Here is a 14,550-nt window from a genome sequence, read left to right as displayed (position 1 = left end):
AGACCATCCTTTTTAATAACATTTTGAATAAAAAAAAATAAAAAACAAAGACGTGTAATCTGGACAAAACCTCAGTGTTAGTACGATATATTTACTTTATCGCTGTAGGGTTTATCACCTTATCCATGTTTGTGCTCATGTTTTCCCCCGGGGTTAACCTTTTGAAGTTTCGGGACGAGATCTTGCACCTTTTCTAATCAACTTACATCAAACTCTGCACAGTGTTGAACCTTGAGTGTTGCCGTGGTGATACGCAGCCCACACGGGAGAGCGGTTTTGAGAGACAGACCTTAGACTTGTACTGAAGCCTCCGGTATGGCTGCAGAGGTGAGAGTGCTCTCACACTCACTTGTCCTGGTTTATCAAAGCTCGGGCTGCGGCTCCACTTCAAAACAAACAAACTAAAACCTGCAATTGGTTCAGAAGTGAAAAGTTTATATTGGTGTCCTCAGGGGAATGATGGAGGCGGAGGTGGAGGGCAAGAGGCTTTCAAAATATTAAGTGTATATCATAGAGTTTCATGTTTTGTTCTACTTCTGACTTGGTTTGACAGATAGTACTGGTGCTAAATATTTATCATAGTTTTACAACAGTTAAGTGGCAGTTTGTGGGAGAAAAGTTGAGAAGAAAAGTACAAAAACACACAAAGTAGTGCTGAAATCCCTGAAAACTCCATCCAAAACCACGGAGACAATTTACGCACATGGAAGAATTTAATCTCATTTAATAAATAAAGATGCTGTCATTTGTTTTCATTGGTCAAATCATAACTATTATGTTAATTAGACGAGCTTTGGCCTGTGTTTACAGTGTGGTTGCTAGGTAACAGAGCCGTCTATGTTTGTCGTATCTGCTACACGTGTCCAACCAGGAAGTAAAAGTATAAACTTCATCAAACTTGTCATTTTTTTTTATTTTTTTCCTAAACTGGTCAAACAGCTACAAATAAAATGATTTCTACTCCTAAAAAGTTACATGTAGAGCATTATCATTATCTGTCCATCATGAGACTTTTCAAATGGGACTTTTCATCTTGTCTCCATGGAGATGTTGATGCTTTTACTGGAATTAATTTCATGTATTTTGACTTGCGCTCAGAATGGCCTTGTACATGTTTGAGTGAAAGACACAGGGAGAACATGCAAACTCCACACAGAAAATGGCTCAGTGTGCTACAGTATGATCTGCGGAGAGGCGAGCCCGCAAACAGTGAGAAAGCATGTTGTTTGGGGTATTTTTGGGCTATATATAAAAAACAAAAAAACAAACTGTAATGAAATAAGTGCAGGATCGATAACAGTCGAGTCAAAACAACATCATCTCCATGGAGACAAGGGGGTGGACCGTATATCAGAAAAGTTATCAGAAAAGTTCCATAATGCTTCTTTAAGTTGTTAAAATGGAACTAAACACTAAATCAACTTTTTTTGCTACTAAACTCTGGATATATTGTTTTAATACTACTGTGTCTCTAGTCACAGTAGGTAAGTATTTGTAGTGCAGACGAGGTTTATTTGCAGCTTTCTGGTAAAAAAAACCCACTGCAGTCTCAAGTACTACATGACATCACACATGACTGCTTTGATTACAGCCAGGTGAGTCTGATTACAAACACGTGGCTGCAGGGGCGGAGTTTGAAGTGTAGATACCTGTTAGACCAATCACACTGTTCCTTATACCTCCAGACCCCGCCCCTCCTCCTGCCTCACGCTCCAGTACTGCCCGGTTTAGCAGCTTTGTTTGATTATTATGTTTGTGGGCGGAGTTTACCTTCAACTCACTCAAAACACTTCACATCAATATAAGACCAGCAGAGGGCGTAAGAACTCCAGCTGCCGATGCGTTAGAGAACAGCAGAAGGTCTAAACCTGCAGGTTGGTGGGTTGATGTTTTCGTATTTTAATATTGTTTTAAAGTTGTTTTTTTTCTGTTTTAATTGTTGGTTTTCATGGCGTGGGCGAGTTTCTGCTGTTGTCCGAGTCTCTGCTCTGGCCTCTGTTCATTTCCTGTAGCTGCTCCTCACTCTGACCACGCTGTGATCTGAAACAGGGTCTACAGGGGCTTCATTAGACCGACCCTGGCTTCAGGCGAAGAGAGAGGGAGGAGAAAATGAAGGGGAGGGGGAGAGCGAGAGAGGCGGAGGAAGAAGTAGAGAGAGAGAGAAGAGAGGTAGATCTGGAAGTTCAGAGAGAGAAGAGAGGGGAAGGAAAGAGGAGAGGGGGGAAGGGTAGAGAAAGACAGAGAAAAAAGGAGGTGGAGAAAGAGGTATAGAGAGAGAGGTAGAGAGGGGGGGGTGAGAGAGAGAGGACAGGGAGAGGAAAGAGAAGAAAAAGGTAGTGAAAAGAGGGGAAAGAGGAATAGAAAGAGGAGAGAGGGATAGAGGAAAGGGTGAGGGAGAGAACGCAGAGGCAGCGAGGGGAGGATGAGCGGGAGGAGAGAGGAGCAAGAGGGAGAGGAAAGAGAGGAGAAGAGGGGGTAGAGAGAAGACGAGAGGGGGGGGAGAGAAGGGGGGAGAGGAAAGAGGAGAGACAGGACATGGGGGAAAGAAAGGGAGAGAAGAGGAGAAGAAAGGAGAGATGGAGAAATGAGAGATGGTGGAAGAGAGGGAGAGAGGATGAGAGGGAGAGCACGTATGAGAGACAGAAGAATGGAGAGGGAGGTGTGAGAGGGAAAGGAAAGAGGAAAAGAAAGAGATGAGATTGAGAGGGGAGAGAAAGAAGAGAGGGAGAGAGATATAAAGGAGGGGGGTGAGAGTGAGAGACAGCAAGAGAGGAAAGAGGGAGAGAGAGCAAGTGGGAGTGAGAGGAGCAAGAGGGAGTGAGAAAGGGAGAGGGAGGGTGAGAGAGCAACAAGATAAAAGAGAGTCAGGAGAAAAGGAGGGAGAGAGTAGTGAAAGGGTGATGAGTGATAGAAGAGAGGAGAAATGGAAGAAAGAAAGAAAGAAAGAGAAAGAGAGGAGAGAGAGCGGGAGGTAGAAAGAGAGAAATTAAAGAGATAAAGGGAGGAGAGAGGGAGGGAGAGATAAAGCAAGGGAGGGCAAGCAAGAGAAAGGGAGATCAGGAACAAGAGAAGGGGAAGAGATACGAAAGACAGAGAGAGAGAGCGAGGGATAGGGGATGAGGTAGATAAAAGAAAGTGAGAGGAATAAAAGAAGGTTAAAGAGAAATAAAGTGAGGTGGAGAGAAGGAGGGAAGAATGGAGGGAGAGTAGAAAGAGCAGTTTGTGTTTGATGTTTGCTTTAAAGTCAGAAAAGTCCAGACTGAATCCTGACGTAAAACTGAGAAATACAGCTCATACCTCACACTGACCACTAGAGGGACTCAGAGCAGAGGAGCAGCATCAGAGGTCAGCAGGGGTCAGCAGGGGTCAAGATGAAGCAGGTCTTAGACATCGGCCCTCGACTTTTTATTTTAGTTGCTGCTCCTTACATTTACACCTCTATAAAGACATTGGTGTGCGTTTTCTGTCACACTATGGAACATTCCAGGCAACGTGTAAGATCTCCATGGAGACAAGCAGGTGGTAGTGAAACTGTAAGAAAGTCTATATATTTCTACAATTTCTATACAAATATACGTACTGTAGTTTCCCTCTGTCTCAAGAGTTTTGAGATGTTCATCGTCAAATCAAATTTCCATAAAATATTACTATGGCTTTTTCAAAATACTGTTGAATTACCATAGCAACCATTGATGTGTTCCCATATGGCCCATTGCATAATTATATCTGATATAACACCATGACTGGCCCGTGTGCTTCTCTATGGTGTAAATCCTGATCTTTTTTTATATTTCAGCATAAACCTGTCACTGTTTCCTTTTTCCATTCAGCTCACGTGTGTTTGGATCATTACATCATCACGAGTCTGTGCCAGGCTCCTCCTCAGCTCCTGTTCGGTCCAGACGTCATGAGGTCCCTGACATGGCCACCGCTCTGCTCGTGTCCCCATCATGCACTTGTGCGGCTGAGGGGTCTTTGAGGAAGAAGATGAGGATGCAATAGAAACAGTAAAGGAGAATAGTAGAGTGTTTTAGTTAAAGTTTGACAAATATGAGCTGGATATGAAAGATCGAGAGAGGAGAAGAGAGGGAAACAGAGAGAGAAGAGAGGGAGTGAGGGAGAGGAGATGAGAGGGAGAGAAAGAGAGAAGGAAGAAAGAGAGAAGGGAAGGAGAGGGAGAGCAGAAGAGAGAGAGAGTAAGAAAGAGAGAGAAGAGAGGGAGTGAAGGGAAAGGAGAGAGGGAGAGAATGGAGAGGCGTTAAAACATGTAAAGTATCTGTGTGGACCTTTTCCTGTAGAAGCTCAGAGCATTACTCAGCTCAGTGCTGCCACCCGCTGCTCTCTGTGCGCCACTGCAGGGCCTTTCAACACTGCACATGGCATAAAACCAGTGTGAAGGATTATACACAACATAATACATTCATTTCATATATTTTTGTAAGTTTTTTTTCAGCATTAACCTGATAAATACTTTACAACAGATTTTTCTTTTAGTTTGTAACAAGCAGTTATTTTAGAAACAACACGTCAGTAATTTACATCTTAAAGTGAGACATGTTAAAGTCACTATGTGGGACATTTTAAAGTAAGCGTGTGGGGCTTTGGAGGTTCAGATACAGACTGCTGTGTTGGTGTTCAGTGATTAATCTACAGTTACAATGAATACGTGGTTTTAAGTTTTAAATAAATGATTATGTTGAGGACGAGCTGACGGCAGATTGATACTAAATGTGTACGAGCTCTGCACCTCTGTCACTTTTATTTTTAGACTTGTTTTTTTAGAGACATCAGCACTTCTCATGAATCTCTGTCCGAACCCTCAGGTGATGTGAAGCAGCCTGATGAAACAGACAAAACACAAACTAAACTGTTAATGGCGCACTGTGGAACTTTTCTCAAACAAGGTCCATCGCCTGCTTGTCTCCATGGAGATGTTATTGTTTCGTCAAGAATGTTCCACAGTAAAGCATTTAATCTATCTCCGAGGACAAGCAGGTAATGTGACTTCGTCATGTTGCTGGTCAGATCTGTGGAGAGGCGAGCTCCTTCACAATAGAATGTATGTTTTTCAGTGTATTTTATTTATTTATTTTTTATAAGCAAAACTATAAATAATCAAATAAAGGTATTATAAATAAATGCTGCTTGTCTCCATGGAGATGTTACAGTTTTTGTCAAAAATGTTCCACAATAGTGCATTTAATATACAGTGAGGCAAATAAGTATTTGAACACCCTGTGATTTTGTAAGTTCTCACTTAGAAATCATGGAGGGGTCTGAAATGTTCATCTTAGGTGCATGTCCACTGTGAGAGACATAATCTAGAAAAAAATCTGGAAATCACATTGTATGATTTTGTAAATAATGTATTTGTATGTTACTGCTGCAAATAAGTATTTCAACACCTGTCTATCAGCTAGAATTCTGCCCCTCAAAGACCTGTTAGTCCACCTTTAAAAAGTCCACCTCCACTCCACTTATCCTAAATTTGAAGCACCTGTTTGAGGTGGTTAGCTGCATAAAGACACCTGTCCACCCCATACAATCAGTAAGACTCCAACTACTAACATGGCTTGGTCTTGGCCATGTTAGTAGTTGGAGTCTTACTGATTGTATTGAACTGTCAAAATGCACAAGAGACAAAATTGTAGACCTCCACAAGGCTGGAAAGGGCTACGGGGCAATTGCCAAGCAGCTTGGTGAAAAAAAATCCACTGTTGGAGCAATTATTAGAAAATGGAAGAAGCTAAACATGACTGTCAATCTCCCTGGAGATCCATGCAAGATCTCACCTTGTGGGGTCTCAATGATCCGAAGAAAGAACTACACGGGAGGAGATGGTCAATGACCTGAAAAAAGCTGGGACCACCGTTTCCAAGGTTACTGTTAGTAATACACTAAGACGTCATGGTTTAAAATCATACATGGGACGGAAGGTTCTCCTGCTTAAACCAGCACATATCCAGGCCCGTCTTAAGTTTGCCAATGGCCATTTGGATGATCCAGACGAGTCATGTCAAAGTCATGTGGTCAGATGAGACCAAAATAGAACTTTTTGGTCTTAATTCCACTCGCCGTGTTTGGAGGAAGAAGAATGATGAGTACCATCCAAAGAACACCATCCCTACTGTGAAGCATGGGGGTGGAAACATCATGCTTTGGGGTGTTTTTCTGCACATGGGACAGGACGACTGCACTGTATTAAGGAGAAGATGACCGGGGCCATGTATTGCGAGATTTTAGGGAACAAGTTAGAGCAGGGGTGTCAAACTCATTTTCACCAAGGGCCACATTTGGATCATAGTTGCCATCAAAGGGCCTGTTGTAAAGTTAAGACTGTAACAACTACTCGGTATACGTAATATCGGTATGTTACAAATGAGAGTCTGTATTTGATTTTTCATAATATTTATTTAAGTTTTGAATATTATATAATATTTGATTTATTTGTATTGATCTATTGACAAAGTTAAGACATTCACATTACTCCTTCAATTACAGAGCAGACATTAAGTAAACTTAACAGATAACAAATAACAAATTACAAATATTATCAAATTTAATTAATTTACTTCCTTCTGAACCTTTCTCATTCAGGGTGATCTGCTGAGAACTAGCGTAACAGATCTAGCATTTAATAAAAAACTTTAAAAACTGAGTAATAAAAAAATGAATAAAGGCTGTCAGTGTCTCTATATTGGTGATGTTAGGAGTGAAGCTTATCATTGCTGCCTCTGAACACAAGTGCAGTCCAGTGATCATGAACTGAAAATAAAAACACAAAACACAATCAAAGATTAAACTGGAGATATTAATTTAAAAACATTATGTAACATAAACCAGTTCTGGGTGGATGTTTGACGTTGTTTTCCCCTGGTCAGCATGTCTAGGTCTGGTTTTAGGTCTTGTGCTGTAGCAATCCTCAAAACAGCTCGGAGGTTTTCATCAGTGATGCGTGATCTATGCTTGGTCTTGTTTAGATTCATGATAGAAAACATGTGTTCACACAGATAGGTGCTCCCAAGCTCGATTAACTCCATCTGAAGATGATGAGGTGCGCTGTCAATATCGGTGGTGAAGGGATTAGCAAAAATGGCAAAACCTGGCTGCTACACTCTGAAGTCAGAAAAAGCGTTGGTCAAATTCATTAATTAACCGGGTTACTTTGGTTTCCAACCGAGCACATGAAAAAACTGAATATGAGGATGAAATATCCTGGCATGCAGGAAAGTGGGCAAGATTGTCCTGTTGTAGTTGAGACCTCCAGAAGTGAAGTTTACGCTGGAACGCTGAGATTGAGTCAGACATCTGCGTGATGACTTGTTTGCGTCCCTGCAGTCTCTTATTCAGTTGGGCGAGATGCTCTGTTAGATCGCACAACATAGCAAAATCACACAGCCACTTTGGATCTGACAGTTCATGCAAGACTTTTCCTTTACTTTGCATGAAAAGTGCAATTTGCTCTCTGAGCTCAAAAAATCGCTGGAGGACAGCGCTTCGACTGAGCCTCGACTGAGCCACCTTACTTCTGTGTGATATGGGACATCTCCATGCTCACTGCCCACCTCTTGTAAAAAGTGCTTAAAGTGGCGGTGATTTGGGCCACGCGCACAAATAAAGTTGAATGTTTTCATTACCGTGGCCACAATATCATCCATTTCCAGAACCTTTCCACACAAAGCCTCTTGATGGATAATGCATGCATCCATCCATTTTCTTCCGCTTATCCGGGGCCGGGTTGTGGGGGCAGCAGTCTAAGCAGGGACTCCCAGACTTCCCTCACTCTGGACACGTCCTCCAGCTCCTCCAGTGGGACCCCAAGGCGTTCCCAGGCCAGCCGAGAGACATAGTCCCTCCAGCGTGTCCTGGGTCTTCCCCGGGGCCTCCTCCTGGTGGGACATGCCCAGAACATCTCCCTAGGGAGGCGTCCAGGAGGCATCCTGAGCAGATGCTCGAGCCACCTCAGCTGGCTCCTCTCGACGTGTAGGAGCAGCGGCTCTAGTCCGAGCTCCCCTCGTGTGACCGAGCTCCTAGCCCTATCCCTAAGGGTGCGCCCGGCCACTCTGCGGAGGAAACACATTTCAGCCGCTTGTATCCGTGACCTTGTCCTTTCGGTCATTACCCAGAGCTCATGACCATAGGTGAGGGTAGGAACGTAGATTGACCGGTAAATCGAGAGCTTTGCCTTTGGACTCAGCTTCTTCTTTACCACAACGGACCGATACAGCGACCGCATCACTGCAGACGCTGCACCGATCCACCTGTCAATCTCACGCTCCATCCTTCCCTCACTCGTGAACAAGACCCCGACATACTTGAACTTCACTTGAGGCAGAGACTCACCACCCACCCGGAGAGAGCAAACCACCTTTTTCCTGTTGAGAAACATGGCCTCGGATTTGGAGGAGCTGATTCTCATCTCAGCCGCTTCACACTCGGCTGCAAACCGCCCCAGTGTTGCAGGTCCTGGCTCGAAGAAGCCATCAGGACAACATCATCTGCAAACAGCAGAGATGAAATCCTGTGGTTCCCAAACCAGACCCCCTCCGACCCCTGGCTGCACCTAGAAATTCTGTCCATAAATGGATGGATAATGCAGTAATAGGTTATTGGAGGTGCGGGACAGTTTTCTTATGGCATTTTCTCTTTCACCAGCCCAATCAAACCTCTTCTTTCACCACACATTGCAGGAGTGCCATCTGTAGTCAGCCCCATCAATCTTTCCCACGGTAATTTACAGTTAGATATGGACTTCTCCACCGCCTCAAAAATGTCCTTCCCTGTTGTTGTCCCATGCATGGCAACTATATCCAGCAGCTCCTCAGTGACAGACAGATCTGCCTTTAAACCTTGCACAAAAATGGACAGCTGTATTGGTGTTTTCTGTGCTTTCATCAGTGGCTAATGAATAAGCCACAAAACTGCTTGTGTCGTTGGTAATTTGTGATGTAAGATTCCCTGCTATCTCTTTCACCCAGTCTGCAATGGTGTTTCTTGACAAAATCACATTTTTAAAACTCTGTATCTGGTCCGGGCACACCTGCTCACACACCTTCAGCATGCACTGCTTTATAAACGCACCCTCAGAGAAGCATTTAGAAGTGCGAGCGATTTCTTCTGCCACTATGAAGCTAGCTTTCACCGCTGCATCGTTCTTGGCTGTAGCTCTTGTAAGCCTATCTTGCTGTGATTTTAGTTTTCCTTTTAATTCCTGGACAACTCGATGTTTTTCTTGGAGACTAAAATTAACATATTTAGTGCCATGTTTTGTGTCAAAATGCCGCCGTATATTGTACTCCTTCATCACTGACATTGTCTCGTGACATAAAACACATACCGGTTTACCTCCATGAAGTACAAACATGTATTAATTTCCCCATATTTCATGAAATAGCTGTCCTTTTGCATCAGTTTTTCTTTTCTTGGACATTTTGGGGAGATCTGTTGAGTTTTCACAGCCAGAGCGTGTTGGGGAATCACAAGTGGGGAAACACCCCGCTCTAGTGGCGAGATGCAGTCACTTCGCGGGAAACAACTGCAGCGCATTGTGGGAGATGTAGTAGCGGCACAGAGTCATAACATAATAATAAATTATACCTTTTAACCCCTTGCGGGCCACATAAAATGGCTTGGAGGGCCCGATGCGGCCCCGGGCCTTGGCCTTGTCCTTGACACGTGTGAGTTAGAGCACTGAAGATGAGTCGTGACTGGGTCTTCCAGGATAACCAAGGAGTGGCTCCATAAGAAGCATATCAAGGTTCTGGAGTGGCCTAGCCAGTCTCCAGACCTAAACCCAATAGAAAATCTTTGGAGGGAGCTCGAACTCTGCATTTCTCAGCAACAGTCCATAAACTTGTAGACAAGCAGGTGTTGGACCCTCCACCAACAGTCTATAAAGCGACATTTTAAAACATCATTGGAGTCTTGCAATTTACTCTTTGTGTGGTCACGTTTTCTAAAGCCAAAAATGTGTTTTAGTGCAGTCAAAAAATCATTCCATCCTCCTTGATCAAATCCACTTGGCATTTTCATTGATACTATCTTTAGAAAATGGCAAAATAAAACAAACAAACAGAAACAACCTTTTGACAAATGTTCTAAACTTGAACTGGTGCTTTATTGGTGCTTTTTAGATGTGAGAATGTGACGTTGTTTACTCCCAGATGTATGTCTGTGTTTGTTTTTGAGGCTGTAACAACATTCTTACATGACAAAAGATGCACAAGTGTTAATTTCACCAATCTAGTATAGAAACAAGGCTTTTGTGCAATATAGGACCTTTAATACTCCACAATATAGCGTGTGTTTGTACTGATTATAAGCTTACTTGAATGAAAGCATGCAATCTTACTGCTTTTCCACAGATCTGACCCGGAACTTGGCCTATAGTGGCATCATGTGCTTGTTTCCATGGAGATAGATAAGTTTAATGCCTTACTTTGTGGTACAGGCAAAGCAAAAACATCGGTGAGAAAAGCAGATGGCGCACCCTCCACTAAAAATGTTACATACATAGTGCACCTTTAACGCACCAACTTACCAACATGTCTGAAGAACGAAAGCAAATGTTTTCTGTGTAACTGGGAATCTAACCCGCAACCTTCTCGCCGAGGGGTCCGAGAATGCACCACTTAAGAACTCTTCACATTAACGATATTTAATAGCAACCACACGCGTTTTGCTATTTAATTAATGTATTTTTTTGTCTTAAATTGACGCAGCCATGCTTCCCATACTGCGTCACCTGTTAGGGACCTGTCAGGACCTGTCAGGACCTGTCAGGACCTGTCAGGGACCAGTCTGGGACCTCTCAGAGACCTGTCTCTCTCCAAACTCAAAAGAACTGCGTTGAAAAGCTTCAACTCATCAGTAATTATGTGAGCTTGTCCAAAGGGCCTGGTTGAAGGAGTCGTACTTGTTTCCAGCTCCATCTCTGTCTGTGCTGCTCTGGAGAGGGTTCAGTGGGAGTCACTTTTTCACAGCGGCTGGAGCAGACGTCACTGGTGTCTTCAGTCTAAATCCTCGGCTCTGAATGAGGAGTTTGAAGTGACAGTTTAAAGTGGAGAGACTGGCGTCCTCACTTATATTAGGCACAAGTTCTGAGACGTCATGTTTGATTTTGTTTTTTTACTGGAACATTATGTAACTGTTCTGGTGGAAATTCTGCTATTTGCCTGTGTACATGATGTTATGCTTTGCCTGCTTTACATTTCCACTGTACGACATTATTCTTGTCTAACTCCATGAAAACAAACAGGTGATGCAACGGGTCAGCTCTATGGAGAGGCTTTAAAGGGCCTATATTACACTGTTTTCTGATCTGTTATAATGTTGTTTCCTCATCGCAAACAGACCTGGAGTTGTGTTTTGTTTCATTCACACTCTGCATATTTAGGCTGAAAAGACTGTTCCATCTTATGATGTCATGTGGTGATACAGGAAGTGCTCCACTGTGTTTTTAAACTTCGTACACCTTCACTAAAATCATCAGGATGATTCCAGTCCTGGAATTGCCAATGTTTAGTGAACAAAATGTAAACTGTACCTGTTTACTTGAAAACTACCACTTCATGACATCACAAGATGGAGTCTTTTGAGCTTCACACTCGTGTGTGAAGGAAACAAACAAAAAAAAAAAAAAAAAAAAAAACTCCAGGTATGTTTTTGAGGAGGTAAAAGCATTATAACATGGCTTAAATCTCACAAGAGTCCATTTCGTTCAATGAAGAATTCTTGTTTTTCAAAGGATTTTGGGTCAATAAAAACACCTGTAAATGAATAAATCTGAGATTGATATGTTTAATGAGATACTGTGGAACATTACAGACAAAGCAGTGACATCTCTATGGAAAAAAGTGACACAGTGCAGCTTTAATATATTCTGCAAAAACATAGCTATAAATGCAGGATTGTAGCTAAAGCTCATTTCATCCTTAGCCCCCTGCTGGACAAAGTTCAAACACACACCCCATCATTCATAAAACATGACAGAAGCAGCGTTTGGTTATTTGCCGTCACAGCAAGTCTCAAACGTCTAAAAAATGTCTACCTCTTTTTCTTTTCAGCCAAATAAAAAAATAGCTTTGTCCAAGAGCCCGTGACAGTATTTACAATTTTATACATATATATACACACATATATATATATATATATATATATATATAGTACTGCCCTTTTGTGGACTGAGATGTCTGATGTTTTTCCTCTGGTGTAGCCACTCTAGTTTGGGGGTCACTGCCCCGAGTGCTCCAATGACCACAGGCACCACTGATACCTTCACCTTCCAGGCCTCCTCCAGCTCTTCTTTGAACCCCTGGTACTTCTCTAGTTTCTCATGATCCTTTTTCCTGATGTTACCACTTGGTACTGCAATGTCCACAACAACTGCTCTTGTCATGACGCCCGTTTGTCCCTGTCCTCCCGTGCTCTCTACCCCTCCCCGACCTGTCTGCCCGGAGCTGGGCGGAGTTCGAGACTTCTCCGCACGCACCTGGAGTGCATCAGCGTAATCACCGCCACCTGCTGCTGAGTCCTGTCCGCGTGTAAACGTGAATGTTCCAGCATAGTTTTGTATTTTGTGACCTGCCTGCTCAGCTCTCATTCTGGATTTTTGCCTCCCTTTCCAGACTCCTGCCTTCGCCCGCTTCTGCACCTGCCTCTACGCTCCAACTCCAGCCTCCGTCCGCTCCCGCACCCGCCTCTACTCTCCGGTACCGTCAACTCCCTCTGCTCTGCCTGTCCTGGTCTCTGGCGTCCCGCCTGCCTCTGACTCTGGGTCCCGCTTCCTGGACTACGCCGGTCCCGCTTGTCCTGGTCTCGTCTCCGTCTCCCTCGTCACTCCGGCCCCGGCTTCCCGCTCCCGACCCGCTCTCCGTCCGTCTCGTCTGCCTCCTGCTTCCCGGATCCTTGTACTTGTTATTAGACTGTTTAAGACTGCTTTTCACTAAAGACTTGTATAATAAACACTGTAACCTTGCCCCGAGTCTGCACCTCTTGGTCCTTCCCACACCCGTTACGACAGCTCTGTTGTTTATCCACCACCACAATGTCCGGTTGGTCCATCACCATTCTGTCAGTCTGTATCTGGAAGTCCCACAGGATCTTGGCTCCATCATTCTCCACTACCTTTGGAGGTGTTTCCCACCTTGACCTTGTGGTCTCCAGTCTGTACTCTGCACAGATGTTTCTGTACACTATGACTCCACTTGGTTATGTCGCTCCATGTTTTACTTTCCCTGCAGCATCTTACACCCTGCAGTTATGTGCTGGATTGTCTCAGGGGCCTCTTTACACAGCCTACACCTTGGATCTTGTCTGGTGTGGTAGATCTGGACCTGCTCCTGTGCAGCCAGGATGATGCCTCTGTGCTGTCCTTCAGTCCAGCTTTCTCAAGCCACTGGTATGATTTCTTGATATCAGCCACTTTAGTTATGTTCCGGTGGCACATCCCGTGCAGGGGCTTGTCCTCTCATGATGGTTCCTCCAGCACCTCTTCCTCTGCACTCCACTGTCTGAGACATTCGCACGTCATCTGTTGGGGCTTTCTCCTTGATGTACTTATGGATCTTGGATCTTTCATCCTGAACTGTGGCTCTCACACTCACTAGTCCTCAGCCTCCTTCCTTTCGACTCATGTACACTCTCAGGGTGCTGGATTTGGGATGGAACCCCCCATGCATGGCCAGGAGCTTTCAAATCTTAACATCTGTGGTCCGTATCTCCTCCTTTGGCCAGCTTATGATTCCTGCTGGGTATCTGATTATGGGCAGGGTGTAGCTGTTTATTGCCTGGGTCTTTTTCTTGCCATTGAGCTGACTCCTTATGACTTACTCCTCTGAGGTATTTGGCCGTGGATACTTTCCTTGTTTCCTCTTCAAGGTTGCCATTTGCATGTGAGATACCAAAGTACTTGTAACTGTCCTCATTGTCCCCTATTGTCCCTTCTGGGAGGGAGACCCCTTCTGTGTGGACCTTCCCTCTCTTTGTCACCATCCGGCTACAGTTCTTAAGCCTGAATGACATTCCAGTGTCTGTGCTGTAGATCCTGGTGGTGTGGATCAGTGAGTCGCTCATTCTTAGTGTACAGCTTGATGTCATTGATGTAGAGGAGGGGACTGATAGTGGCCTCATTCCTGAGTCATATCCATAGCCAGTGTTGTTGATGATTTGGCTGAGGGGGTTCAGACCTATGCAGAACATCAGTGGGGACAGTGCGTCTCCTTGGTATATGCCACATTTGATGGTCTCTTGTGCAAGTAGCTTGCCATTGGTCTCAAGGGTGGTTTACCACAACCTCACCGAGTTTGCAGTCTTGAGTCCTGTTGATGTTGTAATAAATGAATTGAAATGAAGTCGATTTTGCAGGTCTGATTTAAATACTAACTAATGAGAACAACAACATTGTAATTTACAATAGATACACTACAACTCACCAAATACTGCACAGACTAGACTAGACCCACTGCACCAACCACGTACAAGATATTTCGACACAGTGTAGGTAGAAGTACTCCAATACTCCTTAAGCAATAACTTTACTTTCATTCAAAA

At 43.9% G+C, this 14,550-nt stretch overlaps 1 protein-coding gene across 1 annotated transcript in view; it reads left to right on the top strand.

Moving 5' to 3' along the window:
• The window catches only part of LOC117378318 (hepatic leukemia factor), a 100,427-nt gene extending 87,480 nt beyond the window's left edge, over nucleotides 1-12,947 (top strand). Inside the window, exon 5 of the mRNA XM_033974907.2 lies at nucleotides 12,627-12,947. Within this exon, the coding sequence (XP_033830798.2) occupies nucleotides 12,627-12,947 (321 nt within the window). The remainder of the gene's footprint in view (nucleotides 1-12,626) is intronic.
• Nucleotides 12,948-14,550: the final 1,603 nt, after the last annotated feature.

This window comes from Periophthalmus magnuspinnatus, chromosome 11, assembly GCF_009829125.3.
Source record: "Periophthalmus magnuspinnatus isolate fPerMag1 chromosome 11, fPerMag1.2.pri, whole genome shotgun sequence".
Taxonomy (NCBI): domain Eukaryota; kingdom Metazoa; phylum Chordata; class Actinopteri; order Gobiiformes; family Gobiidae; genus Periophthalmus; species Periophthalmus magnuspinnatus.
The sequence above is the reverse complement of the archived record's forward strand: the minus strand, read 5'-3'. Positions and strand labels throughout refer to the sequence as shown.